The sequence below is a fragment of the Muscardinus avellanarius genome, assembly GCF_963383645.1.
Source record: "Muscardinus avellanarius genome assembly, chromosome: 16".
In the NCBI taxonomy this organism is placed as follows: Eukaryota; Metazoa; Chordata; class Mammalia; order Rodentia; family Gliridae; genus Muscardinus; species Muscardinus avellanarius.
This window is the reverse complement of record NC_137802.1, coordinates 56227153-56244642: the sequence shown is the minus strand read 5'-3', so window position 1 is coordinate 56244642 and position 17490 is coordinate 56227153. Positions and strand designations below refer to the sequence as shown.

General features: G+C 38.3%; 1 protein-coding gene across 3 annotated transcripts in view; it reads left to right on the top strand.

The window, feature by feature from the left end:
* Positions 1-15880, top strand: part of CDC27 (cell division cycle 27) — a gene marked incomplete at both ends in the record, with an annotated part of 58315 nt that extends 42435 nt beyond the window's left edge. For 2 of the 3 annotated variants that reach the window (XM_080712725.1, XM_080712726.1), the window contains 8 exons: positions 27-199; positions 1924-2076; positions 3701-3909; positions 7397-7514; positions 8596-8724; positions 12040-12114; positions 14095-14251; positions 15798-15880. In XM_080712725.1, coding sequence (XP_080568851.1) covers positions 27-199; positions 1924-2076; positions 3701-3909; positions 7397-7514; positions 8596-8724; positions 12040-12114; positions 14095-14251; positions 15798-15880 — 1097 coding nt within the window. The remainder of the gene's footprint in view (positions 1-26; positions 200-1923; positions 2077-3700; positions 3910-7396; positions 7515-8595; positions 8725-12039; positions 12115-14094; positions 14252-15797) is intronic. The other variant, XM_080712727.1, reaches the window with a different exon arrangement.
* Between the last annotated feature and the right edge of the window lie 1610 nt (positions 15881-17490).

Below are 17490 nucleotides of genomic sequence, written 5' to 3'. Positions count from 1 at the left end.
TTGTTTACTGTATTGTTTTCTCCTAGAAGGTTTGATGAGCCTTCTTCGTGAGATGGGGAAAGGCTATTTAGCTTTGTGTTCATACAACTGCAAAGAAGCTATAAATATCTTGAGCCACCTACCTTCTCACCACTACAATACTGGTTGGGTACTCTGCCAGATTGGAAGGGCCTATTTTGAACTTTCAGAATACATGCAGGTAAGTATAGAAAACAGTTACATATGCTTTTCTGGAAATAACTGAATGTGTTTTGTTTTGTGGTCCTGGGGATTTGAACCAGGGGAATTCTACTTTTTTGTTTTGTTTTGTAACAGGATCTCGCTAGGTTACTGAGAGTCTTACTTCTTCCTGAGGTTAACAGCAAACCTGCAGTCCTCCTGAGAGGCTGAGACAGGAGGATCATGGTTCGCAGACAGCCTCAGCTACTTAGTGAGGCCTTCTGCAACTCAGTGAGACCCTGTTTCACTGAGTGCTCAAGTACTGGGATTACAGGTGTGTGCTCCCATACCTGGCTATAAGTTTAGTTTAATTAAAATGCTCATTCTTAGCTGGGCGTGTTGGCGCCTGCTTGTAATCCCAGCATTCAGGAGGCTGAGACAGGAGGATCATGGTTCGTGGACAGCCTCAGCTACTTAATGAGGTCCTCTGCAACATAGTGAGACTCTGTTTCAAAATAAATAATAAAAATAGGGCAGGGGATGTGGCTCGGAGGTCAAATGCCCCTGGGTTCCATCCCCAGACCTGAAAAAAAAAAAAAAAAAAAAAGCTCATTCTTGAGAAGGCTTAGATCTAAAGGGTCACTATTTATTAGGTAATAATTACATCATTTCTTCATTATTTATAATTTATAGATAAATTTGTTTTTACATTACATTCTTTACATTTCTTTGCATCTACATTTTAAATTCTTGGGGTTTCTTGAGATAATTTTATGGAGAACAAAGTTATGCATTTTTTTTTTTTCTTCTTTTGGTACCAGGGATTTAACCCAGAAGAGGTGATCTACCTACCTCTGAGCTACACCCCCCAGATCTTTTTTTTTTTTTTTTTTTTTTTTGAAACAGAGTCTCACAAACTTGCCAAGAGCCTTCACTAAGTTGCCAAGGCTGGTTTCAAATCTGTGATCTGCTTGTCTCAGCCTCCCAAGTACTGGTATTTCAGGTGTGTGTGCCAGCTTATTTTTGGTTTTGAAACACCATCTTGCTAGGTTGTTGAGAGTCTTACTACCTTGCTGAGGCTGTCCTCCAACCTGCTATTCTCCTGTCTCAGCCTCTCAAGTATTGAGATTACAAGTATGTACTGCCATACCTGATTCATCAATTCATTCTTATATGTAACTTTATATGAATTTGTCTTTTGTCTGTTGTGTTTTCTTCTTAGAATTTATGTTCTGTGTGTGTGTGTGTGCTACTAGGGATGGAACCCAGGGGCTTTCTACCTCCAGGCTACACTCCCAAACCTATTTTTTATATTTTATTTACAAACAGGGTCTCACTAAGTTGTTGAGAGCCTCCTAAATAGCTGAGGCTGGCTTCGAACCTGCACAATCCTCCTGTCTTAGCCTCCAAGTACTCAGTGGGTTACAAGGGTGCACCACCGCTCCTGGCTTCTTTTTCTTTTTTTCTTTCCTGCTATAATGGGAATTAAACCCAGGGCCTTTCACATTCTAGGCAAGTGTTCTACCACTGAGCTACATCACCAGCTTGAGAATTCATGTTCTTATATGATTGTGTATAAGACTAGGTTCAGTCTAATGTGATTGCATCAATATTTGACCTACTACAGAAGGTTCCTTATCTTGTCCTTCTGCTCTTACTAATTTGCATAATAATCTTTCTTACTTCTTTCCTATGAAGACAGTGACCAGTGTACATGTGTAAATTGTATCAGCTTGTTTCCCCTTACTAGTTCTTATATTCCAGGCTGAAAGAATATTCTCAGAAGTTAGAAGGATTGAGAATTACAGAGTTGAAGGCATGGAGATCTACTCTACAACACTTTGGCATCTTCAAAAAGATGTTGCTCTTTCAGTTCTTTCAAAAGACTTAACAGACATGGATAAAAATTCACCAGAGGTATGTTGACTGAAACACTTGGCCTATATAGCTGTCATTTGCTTGCGCTTAACAAATGGAGATGAATTGAATATAGTGATGTGTCACTTAATGACAAGATATGTTCTCACAAATGTGCTGTTAGGCAAAACATCATAGAGTATGCTAAGACCACAATATTGCTGTATAATATGATTTTATGGGGCTCCATCATTGGCTAAAATGTCATAACTTTTGGTCAGACACTTTAGTATCACCACACTTACACTCTTTCTAGGTAGGGACTCAAAGTAGAGAAAGTCCTAGAATATATGGTACAGATTTGCTAATAGAAAAAAAAAAACAGATATTTCATTGAGCAGAAGTTACATAGAATGAAGTGTTGATTTTAAACTGAAATAAATTAGTAATTTTAATTGCCATTTTGAGGTATAAGTACAACTAGTTCACACTTTAGTTTTGTAAAAATTTATTTCAGGGCATCTCAAGAGTATTTAATGATACTTTGATGATATATACTTAGAGTTAAATACAATCAGTTCCCATCATTGGTAGTAATTATATAGTTGCTGTGAATACTGTATTAGTGATATTGAGCCATTGCTCTGAGGGCAGATGTATGTGTTTGTGTGTATATACATATATAATATAGATTACAATCTAAAATCTTAAAACATTCTGATAGGTTCTGTTTTCTTTATTTTTCAAAAGAAAAATCAAGGCTATGCATGGTGGCACATGCCTATAATCCCTGTACTTGGAAGGCTGAGACAGGATGATCACAGGTTCAAGGACAGCCTCTGCAAGTAGTGAGACTGTTTCCAAATAAGAAATAAAATCTGTCTGGGGGTATAGCTCAAAGAAAAAATGCCTCTGGGTTGGTTTCAATCCCCACTACCACAAAAAAAGAAAGAAAGAGAGAGAGAAAATAAAGTCAGGTGTGGTGTTGCACACCTGTAATCCTAGTATTTGGGAGGCTGAGACAGGAGGATCACAGATGCAAGCCTCTCAGCAATCTAGCAAAACCTATTTATTTATGTTTATTTATTGTGTGCATGTGTGTGTAATTGTGCTATTTCCAATCTATACCCTCTAGCCCTATTTTACTTATTTGGAAATGAGGTCTCACTAGGTTGCTGAGGCTGTCCTCGAACCTACTATGCGCCTTTCTCAGCCTCTCAAGTACAGGGATTACAGGTGTGTACCGCCATGCCTAGCTGAAGGACTGTGGTTATTGATTTTGCAAATAAATTTTAGTGAATTGGCAAACTTGCAAATGAAATCCATGAATATTGAACACAAACTATTTACAAAGGCATTCATTCTTTCTTTCTTTTTTTTTTTTTTTTCCAGTACTGGGGATGGAACCCAGGGACCTCTGAGCGCGCCCAACCCTATTTTTTATTTTTTATTTTGAAAACGAGTTTCACTGAGTTGCAAAGGGCCTCACTAAGTAGCTGAGGCTGTCTGCACACTGCGATCCTCCAGTCTCAGCCTCCCAAACACTGGGATTACAAGCATGCGCTACCACACCCGGCTTTTCTTTCTGTTCTAAGTAGGGTCTGAAGCTTGATTTTAGTCTTAGGTTTAGTAAAAAAAAAAAAAAATTTAATTGTGTGCTTATTTTTTTGTTTCCATTTTTAAGGCCTGGTGTGCTGCGGGGAACTGTTTCAGTCTGCAACGGGAACATGATATTGCAATTAAATTCTTCCAGAGAGCTATCCAGGTTGATCCAAATTATGCTTATGCCTATACTCTCTTAGGGCATGAATTTGTGTTAACTGAAGAACTAGATAAAGCACTAGCTTGTTTTCGAAATGCCATCAGAGTAAATCCTAGACATTATAATGCATGGTAAGTGCCAAGTCAAAGTTCTACTCATGGCTTTTTTGACAATATATAAATACCTAACAAAAGAAGTTACTGAGTACCTGATATTTATTTTTTATTTGTGTAGATAATTTTTTAATGGGTTGTGTCTCATTTCTGAGTGATTACATTGCCGGAATAACGGCTAAGAAAGAAAAAAAAAGGCCAGATTTTGTTGAAACATGAAATAGCCAAGCTTGCCAATACTGCCTTCCCTTCAGATAGATAGAAATTCTTGGGATTTTTTGGGGGTGGGGGGTGGTACTGGGTTTTCTGGAAACCCTTCTACCACCGGGCTATACTCCCAGACCTATTTTTTACTTTTTTACTTTTTATATGGAAACAGAATCTCTTAAGGCAGCTGGCTTTGAACCTGCGTGATCCTCCTGTCTCTGCCTCCCAAGCGCGGGGATTACAAGCGGTGTGCCACCATGCCCGGCTTCGGGGATATTTTAAGAACTGTTATTTTTTGTTTTTAGTACTGGCGGCTGAACTTGGAGGCATTCTACCTCTGAGCTACACCCCAAGCCCTTATTTTTTTTTTAATTTATTTGTTTATTTATTTATTTATTTATTTATTAGTGGTACTGGGGGTGGAACCCAGAGACTTTCTACTTCCAGGCTACACTCCCAGACCCATTTTATATTTTATTTGGAAAAGAGTCTCACTAAATTGCTGAAAGCCTCACTAAGTAGCTGAGGCTGGCTTCGAACCTGTGCTATCCTCCTGTCTCAGCCTCCCAAGCACGGGGATTACAAGCTTGTGCCACCACGCCCAGCAGGAACTCAGTCCTTAATATGACTTGTGTTGTTTTGGGGTTTTTTTTTTTTTTGTGTGTGTGTGTGTGTGTGTGTCATGCTGGAGATTAAACACAGGGCCATCCTACATCTGAGCTGTACCCCTAGTTCTATTTTTTTATTTTGAAACAGTGTCTTGCTAAGTCACCACACACTGGCCTCACACCTGCAGTCCTCCTCTCTCCCCTCCTGAGTAGGTATCCTCAGATACAGCTGGTGATTTTTTTTTTTTTTTTTTTTTTTTTTTGGTGGTACTGGAGATTGAACCTAGTTGCATTCTACCTCTAAGCAATACCTCCAGCCCTACTTTTTAATTCTTTATTTTGAAACAGGGTCTCACTGAGTTACGGAGGGCCTCATTAAGAAGCTGAGGTTTATTAACCGGGCGTGGTGGCACATGCTTGTAATCCCAGCATTCTGAAGGCTGAACCAGGAGGATTGCGGTTCGTGGACAGCCTCAGCTACTTAGTGAGGCCCTCCGCAACTCAGTGAGACCCTGTTTCAAAATAAAGAATAAAAATTTTGGCAGGAGGTATAGCTCAGAGGTCAAATGCCTCTGGGTTCCATCCCCAGACCCGCAAAAAAAAAAAAAAAAGTCTTATTACTTGCTGAGACTGTCCTCGAACTGGCAATCCTCCTGTCAGCCTCCCAAGTACTGGGATTACAGCTGTGCGCCACTGTACCCAGCTACATACTTAATTATTTTTGTAATACTGGGGATTTAACTCAAATGTGATTCACCTCTAAGCTATACTCTCAGCCTTTTTTTATTCTGAAACATAGTGTTGCTAGATTGCTTAGGTTGATTTCAAACCTTCTACCCGCTTGGCCCAGCCTCCCAGGTACTGAGATTACAGGTAGCTATGCATCACCACACCCAGCTCTCTTGTGTGATTTTTAAATGTGTAGGCTCTGTTTTGCTGTTTTGTAGTAGTTGCATTCTTAATCATATTTACTGTATGAACAATTGTTTTATAGGAGGACAATTCATACTGGCAAGCTTTCACTGGGAGGAATTTAAATACTGAGTTACTTAGGAAACATTAAATATCTACTGAGAAAATTTATTATTTTAATTCCAAAGTAAATAGCCTTTCTTCTTCCTTATTTCCTCCTTCACTGTCCTTAGAAGTATTTTTATACCTTTGCCATTTTAATGATAAACAAAACCACTTAAAGCAAATAAGTTATGCTTTTTTCCTTATTCAGTAGATATTTAGTTATCATCATCATCTATTTTTGGCTGAGTCTGTATGGTTTATGCAACCATGCATACTATATTCAGTTGACATTTTGAAAATTTAGGAGAAATAACTGTATGTCAGCCCAATACACTACTACATAGCCTTTTAGAATTAATTTTCAAAGTCTATAAACATAGGAGAGCATACTTTTGATGCAGTAAATTGGAGGAAGGAAAGCCATACATAACGGTATAGACACCGAATATGGAAATAAGCCAGGCATAGTGGCACATGCCTGTAATCCCAGTACTTGGGAGGCTGAGACAGGAGGATGGCAGGTTCATGACCAGGCTTAGCTACTTAGGTCCTTCACAATTTAATGAGACCCTGTTTCAAAATAAAGAATAAAAGGTAGGGCTGAAGGTATAGCTTGGAGGTAGAATGCTCCTGGGTTCAATCCCCAGTGCAAAAAAAAAAAAGATCAGCTTCAGTAAGTAGTGAGACTATCATAAACCTAGTGAACCCCTGTTTCAAATTAAAAATAAAAGCCGGGCATGGTAGTTCACGCTTGTAATATCAGCATTTGGGAGGCTGAGACAAGAGCATCTCGATTCAAGAACAGCCTCAGCTATTACTTATTGAGACCTTTTGCAACTTAGTGAGACCCTGCTTCAAAATATAGAATAAAAAATAGGGCTGGGGTGTTGCTCAGAGGTAGAATGCCCCTGGGTTCCATCCCCAGTACCACAAAAATAAATAAATAAATAAATAATAAAATAGGACTGAAGGTGGAGCTCAGAGGTAGAATGCCCCTGGGCTCAATCCCCAGTAATGCTCGCTCACACACACACACACACACACACACACACACACACACACACACACACTAATGCTGGGTGAGGTGACTCATGCCGCACACCTGTAATAATGGGAGGAGGATTGCAGGTTCAAGGACTGCCTCAGCAAGTAGCGAGACTCATCAACCTAGTGAGGCCCTGTTTTCAAATGGGAAATAAATTAGGCTGGGGGCTGTAGCTCCAAAGGAAAAATAGGGCTAGGGGTGTGGCTGGGAGGTGTAATGCCTCTGGGTTCCATCCCCAGCACCACTTAAAAAAATGTGTTTAAGGAAGTGGATTTTTTCCCCCATTATCATAGGTTTATTTGATTGGTTAACTTGATTTATTGGAGTCTTGGAGGGGAGGAGTAGTACGGATTGAACCCAGAAGGCTTACTTCTGAGCTATAACCATAGCCCTATTTTACTTTTTTATTTGGAAATAAAGTCTCACTAAGTTAGTGTACACTGGCCCTGAATCCACCATCCTTCTGTTTCAGCCTCCCAAGCACTGGCGTTACAGGTGTGCGCCACCACACCCAGCTCTCCACTGGCTAATTAAAACGATAAATCCCATACACATTCTGTTACTAATTGAAATAAATTAGCAGCCAAAAGTTCTATCCTTAAAATTATTCTTTGTTTTATATTTTCAGGTATGGTTTAGGAATGATTTATTACAAGCAAGAAAAGTTCAGCCTTGCAGAAATGCATTTCCAGAAAGCACTTGATATCAACCCCCAAAGCTCAGTTTTACTTTGCCACATTGGTGTAGTAAGTAACTTTCTAAACGATGCACTTGTTTTCCTCCTTTCAAAATATTTGTTAACTGACTTAATAGCCATAATGAAAATTTAAACTTGTTGTTGTTGAAACAGTATCCCAGTCTTTCCTGCCACCTTTTTAGTTTGGCATAAGGAATTATCGCTAGTGTGCTTTTATCACAAGGAAAGATCACTAAGTTTTTCCAAATTTCTGTTTTACAAATTACAAGTAATACTTCCTCTGCCTTCCTCACAGGATAGTTAGATGACTCACATGAAAGACTTTTTTTTTTCTCCAGTGCTAGGGATTGAATCTAGAGTCTCATGCATTCTAGGCTAGCTCTCTACCACTGATTTATACCCACAACCCTTATTTTTTCAAGTAAATTCCTAAATGTGTAATTGTTCTAAGTGACAAAGGATTGGTAAAAGAAAAGTTTTTTGAACGCAGTTTTGAAAAGCCTAATATTAAAGAGGACTATAATAAACCTGTCATAATGTATTAGGGTAAATAATAATTTTTGTGTGAAAGGAGAAAAAACAAGGTTTTGCTTGCCTGTTAGACACATATCTGCTGTTACTAAATATCTGCTCTAAAGATAGAATTTTTATTCCAGAGAAAATTACTTAACATATCTCTAACTTCAATGTTCTCATTTTTTTTTTTCCACTACTGGGGATAGAGCCTAGGGGCATTATACCTCTGAGCTACACCCTCAGCCCTGTTTTTTATTCTTTATTTTGAAACAGGGTCTCGCTGAGTTGCAAAGGACCTCACTAAGTAGCAGCTGAGGCTGTCCATGAACCGTGATCCTCCTGTCATAGCCTCCCAAATGCTGGGATTACAAGCGTGTGCCACCACGCCCGGCAATATTCTCACCTTTAATTGCTAGTATTTGAAGAAATTTTTCTTTTTTTTTTTTTTTTGCATAATTTGATGATCAATTACTAAGTCCACTTAACCTAATAGAATATACAGTTAGACCAACCTCATCATAGTTTTGTTGTCTTTATGTTGGTTTTGAGTGACATTGGTTTGCACCTTCATAAATATCAAGATGGAACATTACCATGATCTTTATTTCTTATAGGTTCAGCATGCACTGAAAAAATCTGAGAAGGCTTTGGATACCCTAAACAAAGCCATTGTTATCGATCCCAAGAACCCTCTATGCAAATTTCACAGAGCCTCGGTTTTATTTGCAAATGAGAAATACAAGGTAAGTTATATATCTTTTGTGTGTGTGTTGGGGGGGTACTGGGGTTCCTGGAAACCCATCTACCTCCGGGCTACACTCCCAGACCTATTTTATACTTTTTATTTGGAAACAGGATCTCCTAAGCCAGTGCAGCTGGCTTCGAACCTGTGTGATCCTCCTGTCTCCGCCTCCCAAGCGCGGGGATTAGAAGCATGCACCCCCACGCCCGGCTAGTTATATATCTTAATTCTTTTTAATATTATTTTGTATCATACCCTGCTGTGATACATAAACTTTTTTTTTTTTCTTGTTGTACTGGGGATTGAACCCAGGACATTCTACCTCTTAGGTACATCCCTTAGCCCTATTCTTTTTATGGGAGGGGAGATGCTGGGGATTTAACAAAGAGGTACTCTACCTCAAGCTCACCCCCAGCTCTATTTTTTATTCTTTATTTTGAAACAGGGTTTCACTAAGTTGTGGAGGGCCTCACTAAGTAGCTGAGGCTGGCCACAAACCTGTGATCCTTCTATCTCAATCTCCCAAGTACTGGTATTACAGGCATGTGCCATGCCCAGACCCTATTCTATATTTTTATTTTGAAACAGGGTCTAGGATATGGAGGGCCCCACTAAATTTCTGAGACTGGTCTCAAACCTGCAATCCCCCTGTATTAGCCTCCCGAGTACTGGAATTACAAGCATGTACCACCATGCTTGATGAATGCATATACTTTAACACAAGGGAAATAGTACTATATCCACTGTTTTGTACCTTTTTTTGCATTTTATTAACATATAATTTAGCACCTATAGATATTATTCCATAGAGAATGGACCATAATTTATTTAATTTAATTAGGCTGCTTTTTTTTTTTTTTTTTCTCCCCCAGTACTGGGGATGGAACCCAGGGACATTCTACCTCAGAGCTATACCCTCAGCCTGTTTTTGTTTTGTTTTGTTTTGTTTTGCGGGTCTGGGGATAGAAGGGTTTCCAAGAACCCCAATACCACCAAAAAAATAAATTTGCTTTATTTTTTATTTAGTTATTTTAGTTTTGTCCATTTGGTAGGTGAAAAATGGAACAGTATCTTATATGAGAAACCAGTCTTTTTTTCATGATGATATCTCTTTAAATACAAATCTGAAGCCAGGCATGGTGGGGCACGCTTATAATCCCAGCATTTGGGAGGCTGAGACTGGAGGATCACGGTTTGCAGACAGCCTCAACTACTTAGTGAGGCCCTCTGCAACTCAGTGAGACCCTGTTTCAAAATAAAGAATAAAAAATTGGGCAGGGGGTATAGCTCGGAGGTCGAATGCCTCTGGGTTCCATCCCCAGACCCGCAAAAAAATAAAAATAAAAAATAAACAAATACAAATCTGACTTGTTTCTCTGATTTTTCTTCTCCCCAACCCTTTAGCAGGGATCAGAATATTACTAGATAGTTTTAACTCAGTTTAGAGGACTAAATCTCATTTCATTAGTTAAAAATGGGTTGGTATTTGATGTTCAGTGCCTGTATCAGGGAGATGGTCCAGAGAGAGATCAGACTTGTGTTCTGCAAACTAGTTTTCTTCTTTTCTTTTTTTGTGGTGCTGGGGATTGAACCCAGGAGCATTCTACCTCCAAGCTATCCCCCACCCCCCGCCCCATTCTTTTGTTCTGTTTATTTTGAAACAAGGTCTAAGGTGTAGGTCTTCACATAAATATTTTTTATGGAAGCCAGACATGTTGGTACATGTTTGTAATCCCAGTACTTGGGAAGCTGAAACAAGAAGATTGTAGGTTTGAAGCTAGTCTCAGCAATTTAATGATGCCCTCTGCCACGAGTGAGAACCTGTTTCCAAATAAGAAATAAAATCAGGCTGACAGTGTAGCTCAGAGGTAGGATGCCCCTAGGTTCAATCCCCAGTGCCACAAAATATATTTTTTTATGTACATATTTTATTTTACCAAGAAGAATTAACTTAGTATGAAAGTATATTGACTAATATATATATATATATATATTTTTTTTTTTTTTTTACAATGCCAGGCATCCAATTAGCGCTTAATGAATGTTAGCTTTGGTTTAAAATAATAATACAAAAATAATGAAGAAATAGATAAAATGCTCAGTTTTCTGAGAATCTTTTCTCAGTTCCCCAAGGAAAGCCAATCCTATCTACTATAATGCACTCATACTGTTACATTTCTTTTTTTTTTTTACCTTTTTTATTTTTTTTTTATTTTTATTTTTTTTAATTTATTTTTTATTGGTGCAATGTATTCATACATCATAGTGGTATAAAGAAAATACTTTTGTAGACATACATGCACATCTCGCCCAGTTAGCCCCTACCACGATCCCCACCCCATTCCCTCCCCATCCCTCCTTCCCACGCTTGGCTTACTGGTTGACATCTAGTATTATAGCAATTTATACAGTATTAATATTGATAATCTCACATAACAGTTTCATTTGTCTGGTACCAAACTTTTGATGACTTAAAGATAACATTTCAATATTTCTTTTTGCTTTCTTTCTTACCAGAGAATATTTTTTTCTTTTTTTATTTTTTTTAGGTGAAACTATCATACATTTATTTATTTATTTTTCAGAAAAAATCTATCCTTATATGGAGTATGGACTCTAGATACCCAAAACAGTCTCAAAGGAGAACAAAGCTAGATAATGTATATTTTCTGATTTCAAACCATATAAGGCTACAATAATTGAAACAGTGTAGTACTGTTCTAAAGGCAGATATATAAACCATTGGAGCTAAATAAAAGCCTAGAGATAAATTCTTCCATACATTGTCAAGTTATTTTTGACAAGGTTTCCATGAACTTTTGGTGGAGGAAATACTAGTCTTTTAACTAAATATTGTTGAAAAATAATAATAAATGAAAAAGAATAAAATTGGACCCTTACCTAACACATATACAAATATTAACTCAAAATAGATAAAAGACCTAAATATAAATCTTAAGACTATAAGCTTTTAGAAGAAAATCTGGGTCATAAAACCTCACAACATTGAAATTGGAAGTGAATTCTTGGATATGATTTCAATGGCACAGGCAACAAAAGAGTAAATAAACTTCCTAAAAAATAAAAAAAATATTGTATATCCAAAGACAATGTAAACAGAGTTAAAAGTTACTGATCCTCTTCCAAGAGTTCCTCCTATGATCCATTTCTCCCTAACTCTCACATATTAGGGAATGACTAATATATAGTAAACTTTCGTTTAGATAATTTGGACAATCCTAACAAATAGAAACACTTGCTTAATCACAGCTTTGTAAAATGTTATTACTCTAAGGTTTTTCTTTGCCTTTTTCAGTCTGCTTTACAAGAACTTGAAGAATTGAAACAAATTGTTCCCAAAGAATCGCTCGTTTACTTCTTAATAGGAAAGGTAAAGATTGGGGCCATGGTTCTATGTTGTGACTTTCAAAGCAAATACTAACTTTTGAAGAATAGACGCTTACTGTGTAACATCAATAGAGCAGGTTCAACTGGAGTTCTGACTAAGTGCTCTGGGGATAATGGATTTAGTCCTAGCATTTAAGAATATGATATCCTAATGAAGGAGCAAGAACACACATTTCATAGTCCTAATCCTTCCATGGTATGAGCTATATATATGCATTGCAGCTCAAGATGAGTAATGAGCTCAAAACTAAGACTACCGCATGGAAAGCCAGCCTGTATAAGAATATTAATGACACTGTGTTGTTTTGATTAGAGAAAATAGCTTCTAAGATTTTCAAGGTCACACTAATTGAAAATTAAGGACTGGGCTACCATTCTAGATTTAAGTATCTGGGTACCATGGACAAGTGTTAAAAGTTGATGCAGTTATGTTTTAAAATTGGTATAAACAACTGTTAACTACTTTTATAGTTCATTTCTTCCTGTTGTCAGTGTTCCATAATGAGATTTCACTACCTGAAAAGTAGAGGGTGTGTGTGTGTGTGTGTGTGTGTGTGTGTGTGTGTGTGTGTGTGTGGTACTGGGAGTGGAACCCAGGGGCTTTCTACCTCCAGGCAATACTCCCAGACCTATTTTATGTTTTATTTGGAAACAGAGTCACACTAAGTTGCTGAGAGCCTCACTAAGTAGCTGAGGCTACTAGCTTCAAACCTGCACGATCCTCCTGTCTCAGCCACCGAAGCACTGGGATTACAAGCATGCACCACCACACCTGATTTGAAACAAATATTCTGAAAATAAGATTTGGTTGTATTAAAAGGATCTCAAAGCCAGGTGTGGTGGCCCCCATCTATAATCCCAGTACTTGGGAGGCTGAGCCAGGAGGATCTCAATTTGCTGAGAGCCTCAGCTACTTAGTGAGGCTGTCTTAGTGAGACTCTATTTCAAAATAAAGAATTAAAAAAAGGCCAGGCGTGGTGGCGCACGCTTATAATCCCTGTGCTTGGGAGGCAGAGACAGGAAGATCGAGCATGTTCGAAGCCAGCCTCACTGGCTTAAGAGACCCTGTTTCCAAATAATATATATATATATATATATATATATATATATATATATATATATAGGTCTGAGAGTATAGCCCGGAGGGTTTCCAGGAACCCCAGTACCAGGAAGGAAGGAAGGAAGGGAGGGAGGGAGGGCGGGCTGGGAGTGTAGCTTGGTGATAGACTGTCCCTGGGTTCCATCCCTAGTACCTCAAAAAAAAGAAAAAATTTTTTTAAAGATTTGGCAGTATAGCCGGGCGTGGTGGCGCACGCTTGTAATCCCAGCATTCGGGAGGCTGAAACCTGGAGGATCACGGTTCGCGGACAGCCTCAGCTACTCAGTGAGGCCCTCTGCAACTCAGTGAGACCCAGTTTCAAAATAAAGAATAAAAACTAGGGTAGGGGTGTAGCTCGGAGGTCGAATGCCCCTGGGTTCCATCCCCAGACCCGCAAAAAAAAAAAAAAAAAAAAAAAAGATTTGGCAGTATAGCTTGAAGGTAGAATACCCCCAGGCTCAATCCCCAGTACCTAAAACACTAATATGAATTCAGATGAGAATGTCCTACTAGTGAGAATGAATTTAGAGCACATAGATCAAGAGCCCATTTTGCATTATAAATGTTTAGGACTACTGGGCATGGTGCCACACACTTGTAATCCCAGCATTTGAGAGGCTGAGACAGGAGGATTGTGGTTTTAGGACAGCCTCAGCTACTACTTAGTGAGGCCCTTTGCAACTCAGTGAGTCCCTGTTTCAAAATAAAGAATTAAAAAAAATAGGGCAGGGGGTGTCACTCAAAGGTAGAATGCCCCAGGGTTCCATCCCTAGTACTGCCAAAAACAAAACAAAAAAATGTTTAGGATTTTGTAATTGAAGCTCACAACTTAATGAAAAATGTAGTGCTGCTGTTTATTTTTAGGTTTACAAGAAGTTAGGTCAAACGCACCTCGCCCTGATGAATTTCTCTTGGGCTATGGATTTAGATCCTAAAGGAGCAAATAATCAGATCAAAGAGGCAATTGATAAGCGCTATCTTCCAGATGATGAGGAGCCAATAACCCAAGAAGAACAGATCAGTGAGTATCATGCATAGGATTTTGAGTATTCAGAAGGCTACCTTTTGCATAAGAATTTTTGGGCTGCTTTTTTATTTTTCTAACTGGCATTTTTTTTTTTATTCCAACTAGAATCATAGAGAAACCAAAGAGAGCCAGTGTGGTGATACACGCTTGTAATCCCAGCATTCAGGAGGCTAAGACAGGAGGATCATGGTTTGCAGACAGCCTCAGCTACATAGTGAGGCTCTCCGCTACTTAGTGGGACCCTGTCTCAAAATAAAGAATAAAAAATAGGGCAGGAGGAATAGCTTGGAGGTTGAATACCCTGGGTTCCATCCCCAGACGCAGGAAAAAAAAAATCAATTAATTAAAAAAAAGAGAGAAACCAAAAAGAGTAATGTGCATATGAGTCTGATAATTAGTTTCAGTTATGGATAAGTTTTTTGTTTTTGTTTTGTTTTGTGGTACTGGGGGTGGAACCCAGAAGCTTTCTACCTCCGGGCTATACTCCCAGACCTATTTTATATTTTATTTGGAAACAAGGTCTCACTAAGTTGCTGAGAGCCTTACTGAGTAGCTGAGGCTGGCTTTGAACTGTGCGAGCCTCCTGTCTCAGCCTCCCAAGCGCGGGGATTACAAGAGTGCACCACCACACCAGGCACAGTTATGGATAAGTTTTCTGTGTGACTGACATATATATCCATTGCTGATTTTTTAACCTGGACCTCAATTTGTGCTTGGATATGTAACTGTTACTGCCTCATCTGCTTCATCAGAATGTCATGGAAAGCAGCAGGAATGATAGGTGATAGTATGTTGAAAACAAGTGCTTAGTGATTGAGTAATAAATTTTTTACATTTTAAAATACACACACTTGTGATCTCAGCATTCGGGAGGCTGAGACAGGAGGATCACGGTTCACAGCTGCCTCTGCTACTTAGTAAGGCCCTTTGCAACTCAGTGAGACCCTGTTTCAAGATAAAGAATTTTTAAAAACTAGGGCTGAAGGTGTTGCTCAGAGGTAGAATGCTTCTGTACCATCCCCAGTACCAAAAGAAAAAAAGAAATTAATTGGGAAGAAGCAGTTTTAGTTCTTAAAATTCTTAAAGGTTAAATGCAATAAATTAATTTCAGACATGCTATAAAACAAAAAACTTGTATTTCATTTAAAATTGTATTTCATTTAAAAATAATAGAATTTTAATGGTCTTAACTACTTATTTATTTATTTTGTTTTATTTTATTTTATTGGTGGTACTGGGGTTCCTGGAAGCCCTTCTACCTCCGAGCTACACTCCCAGACCTATTTTATATTTTATTTGGAAACAGGGTCTCACTAAGTTACTGAAAGCCTCACTAAGTAGCTGAGGCTGGCTTCAAACCCGTGCAATCCTCCTGTCTCAGCCTCCCAAGCGTGGGGATTACAAGCATGCGCCACCATGCCCAGCCATTAATGGTCTTATTTAGAGGCACATCTCTAAATAGAGTACAGTTTTCCTTGTTTTCATGAACCAATGAGATCTTGTCAGACACCTTACTACAGACTTGTGTTTTATTTTAAAGTGGGAACAGACGAGTCCCAGGAGAGCAGCATGACAGATGCAGATGACACCCAGCTCCATGCAGCTGAAAGTGATGAATTTTAACTCTGGAAATCAGACTTTGCACCTGGATGTGTGAGCAGTGCTGACTTGTTTCTCGTCCCTCGTATACTGAGTCTTCACTCTTGAGCTGGCAGTGTCATCATCCATCGCTTACCATGAGTGTGCCACTTTGACTGGACCCTGACTGCACAGAATCAAAGGCAGTGCAATATTTAGCTGCTAACAAGACTGGCTCTTTACCAGTATGATCGACAATTTAGTGGGGGTCGGGTGGGAAACTTTCTTTTCTTTTTTTTCTTTAATCTCCCTTAGTTGCAAAGCTATCATGGAAGGAAGAGTTATGTTTTATCTCGAAGGAACCATTAGATATGGAAAAGAGTGATGAACCAGAATTTCTTGGTTGTTTTTCCAAAAGTTTGTTTTTATTTGGTTCTGTTCCTGATAAACAAAGTGACTGACCTTCATTTCTAGGTTCTTCAAGAATGGTGTTAGCAAGTGCCAGATGGAACAATAAAAGACATTGCCTATAACAAGTAACTTGATTGCCAAGGAATGTAAATTACCTTAAACATGCAGTGTCACCTATGAACAAATGTAATAGGCATATTGGGACTCGTATGTAGGAATCAAATATCCCTCCATACAATGTACACTTATTCTTGGCAAGAATGCTTTAATGTCTAACCAAGAATTTTAATTTATTCATCTTGCTTCAAAGTGTTGATCATTGTTGTCTTGGTATTGCAAACTTTCAAATTGGTCCTTACCATATTGCCTCTTCTCTTTGAACTCTGTGGGATCGCCTTTAACATTCAGAGATGATAGAGTGGTTCCCCACTGAAAAGCCAAAACAAAGCCCTTAATAACCTCTTAAGTTCATCACAAGAATCAGTATGAGAACACTAAAGAGAGACTTTAAGAGATCATGATAGTGAAAGCCTTAATACAATCATAATTGTACCGTAATCTTGAATTCTGCATTTGTTCAAGACAGTATCCCTTTGACTTTTCTAAGTGTTTAAGCAGAGTGCAAGAATGCGTGCTTACCTTTGTTGATGTCGTTTCCATTCTTTTCAGCTCTCTGCTTCAGATTATTTTCAGTAGTGTGAGTCACCAAAACTTACTGAGAGTAATTGGGTTTAGGATATTGGAAATTTTTAGCTTGGGGGAAAAAAATTCTTACGAAGGAGACAGGTTCTCTCCTGAGTTCGTCATAACATAGGTTGGTATCTTTGGGGAATGGCCACAGTTTTAAAGATCTAATTATGCATATAAAATGAGAATTATTGGAATTTCACAGTAACCAATTTAAACAGTCTTAAATTGTGTATCTCCTTTATTGTACTGTATGGAAAATTTTAGAGAAACTTTAGTTGTTAACGTTTTATTTAGTGCCAATGTCAGAATATAAAAAATTATAATTTCTTATAAATGGCAGGCCTACAGTTATTATTTTGAATTATTTGATGAAGGAAAACTTACCTGCTGGTTGCCTGTATTTGTTAGTCAAGCTGTGAAAATAAGGTGGATTACAAAAGATGTGAAAATAATTTTAGCCTCTAGACTCAGTAATTTTCTGTCATTTACTATTAATCTCAGCAAACATGAATTAGATACCATTATAATTAATTCAAGTTGAAGTCTTGGATTAG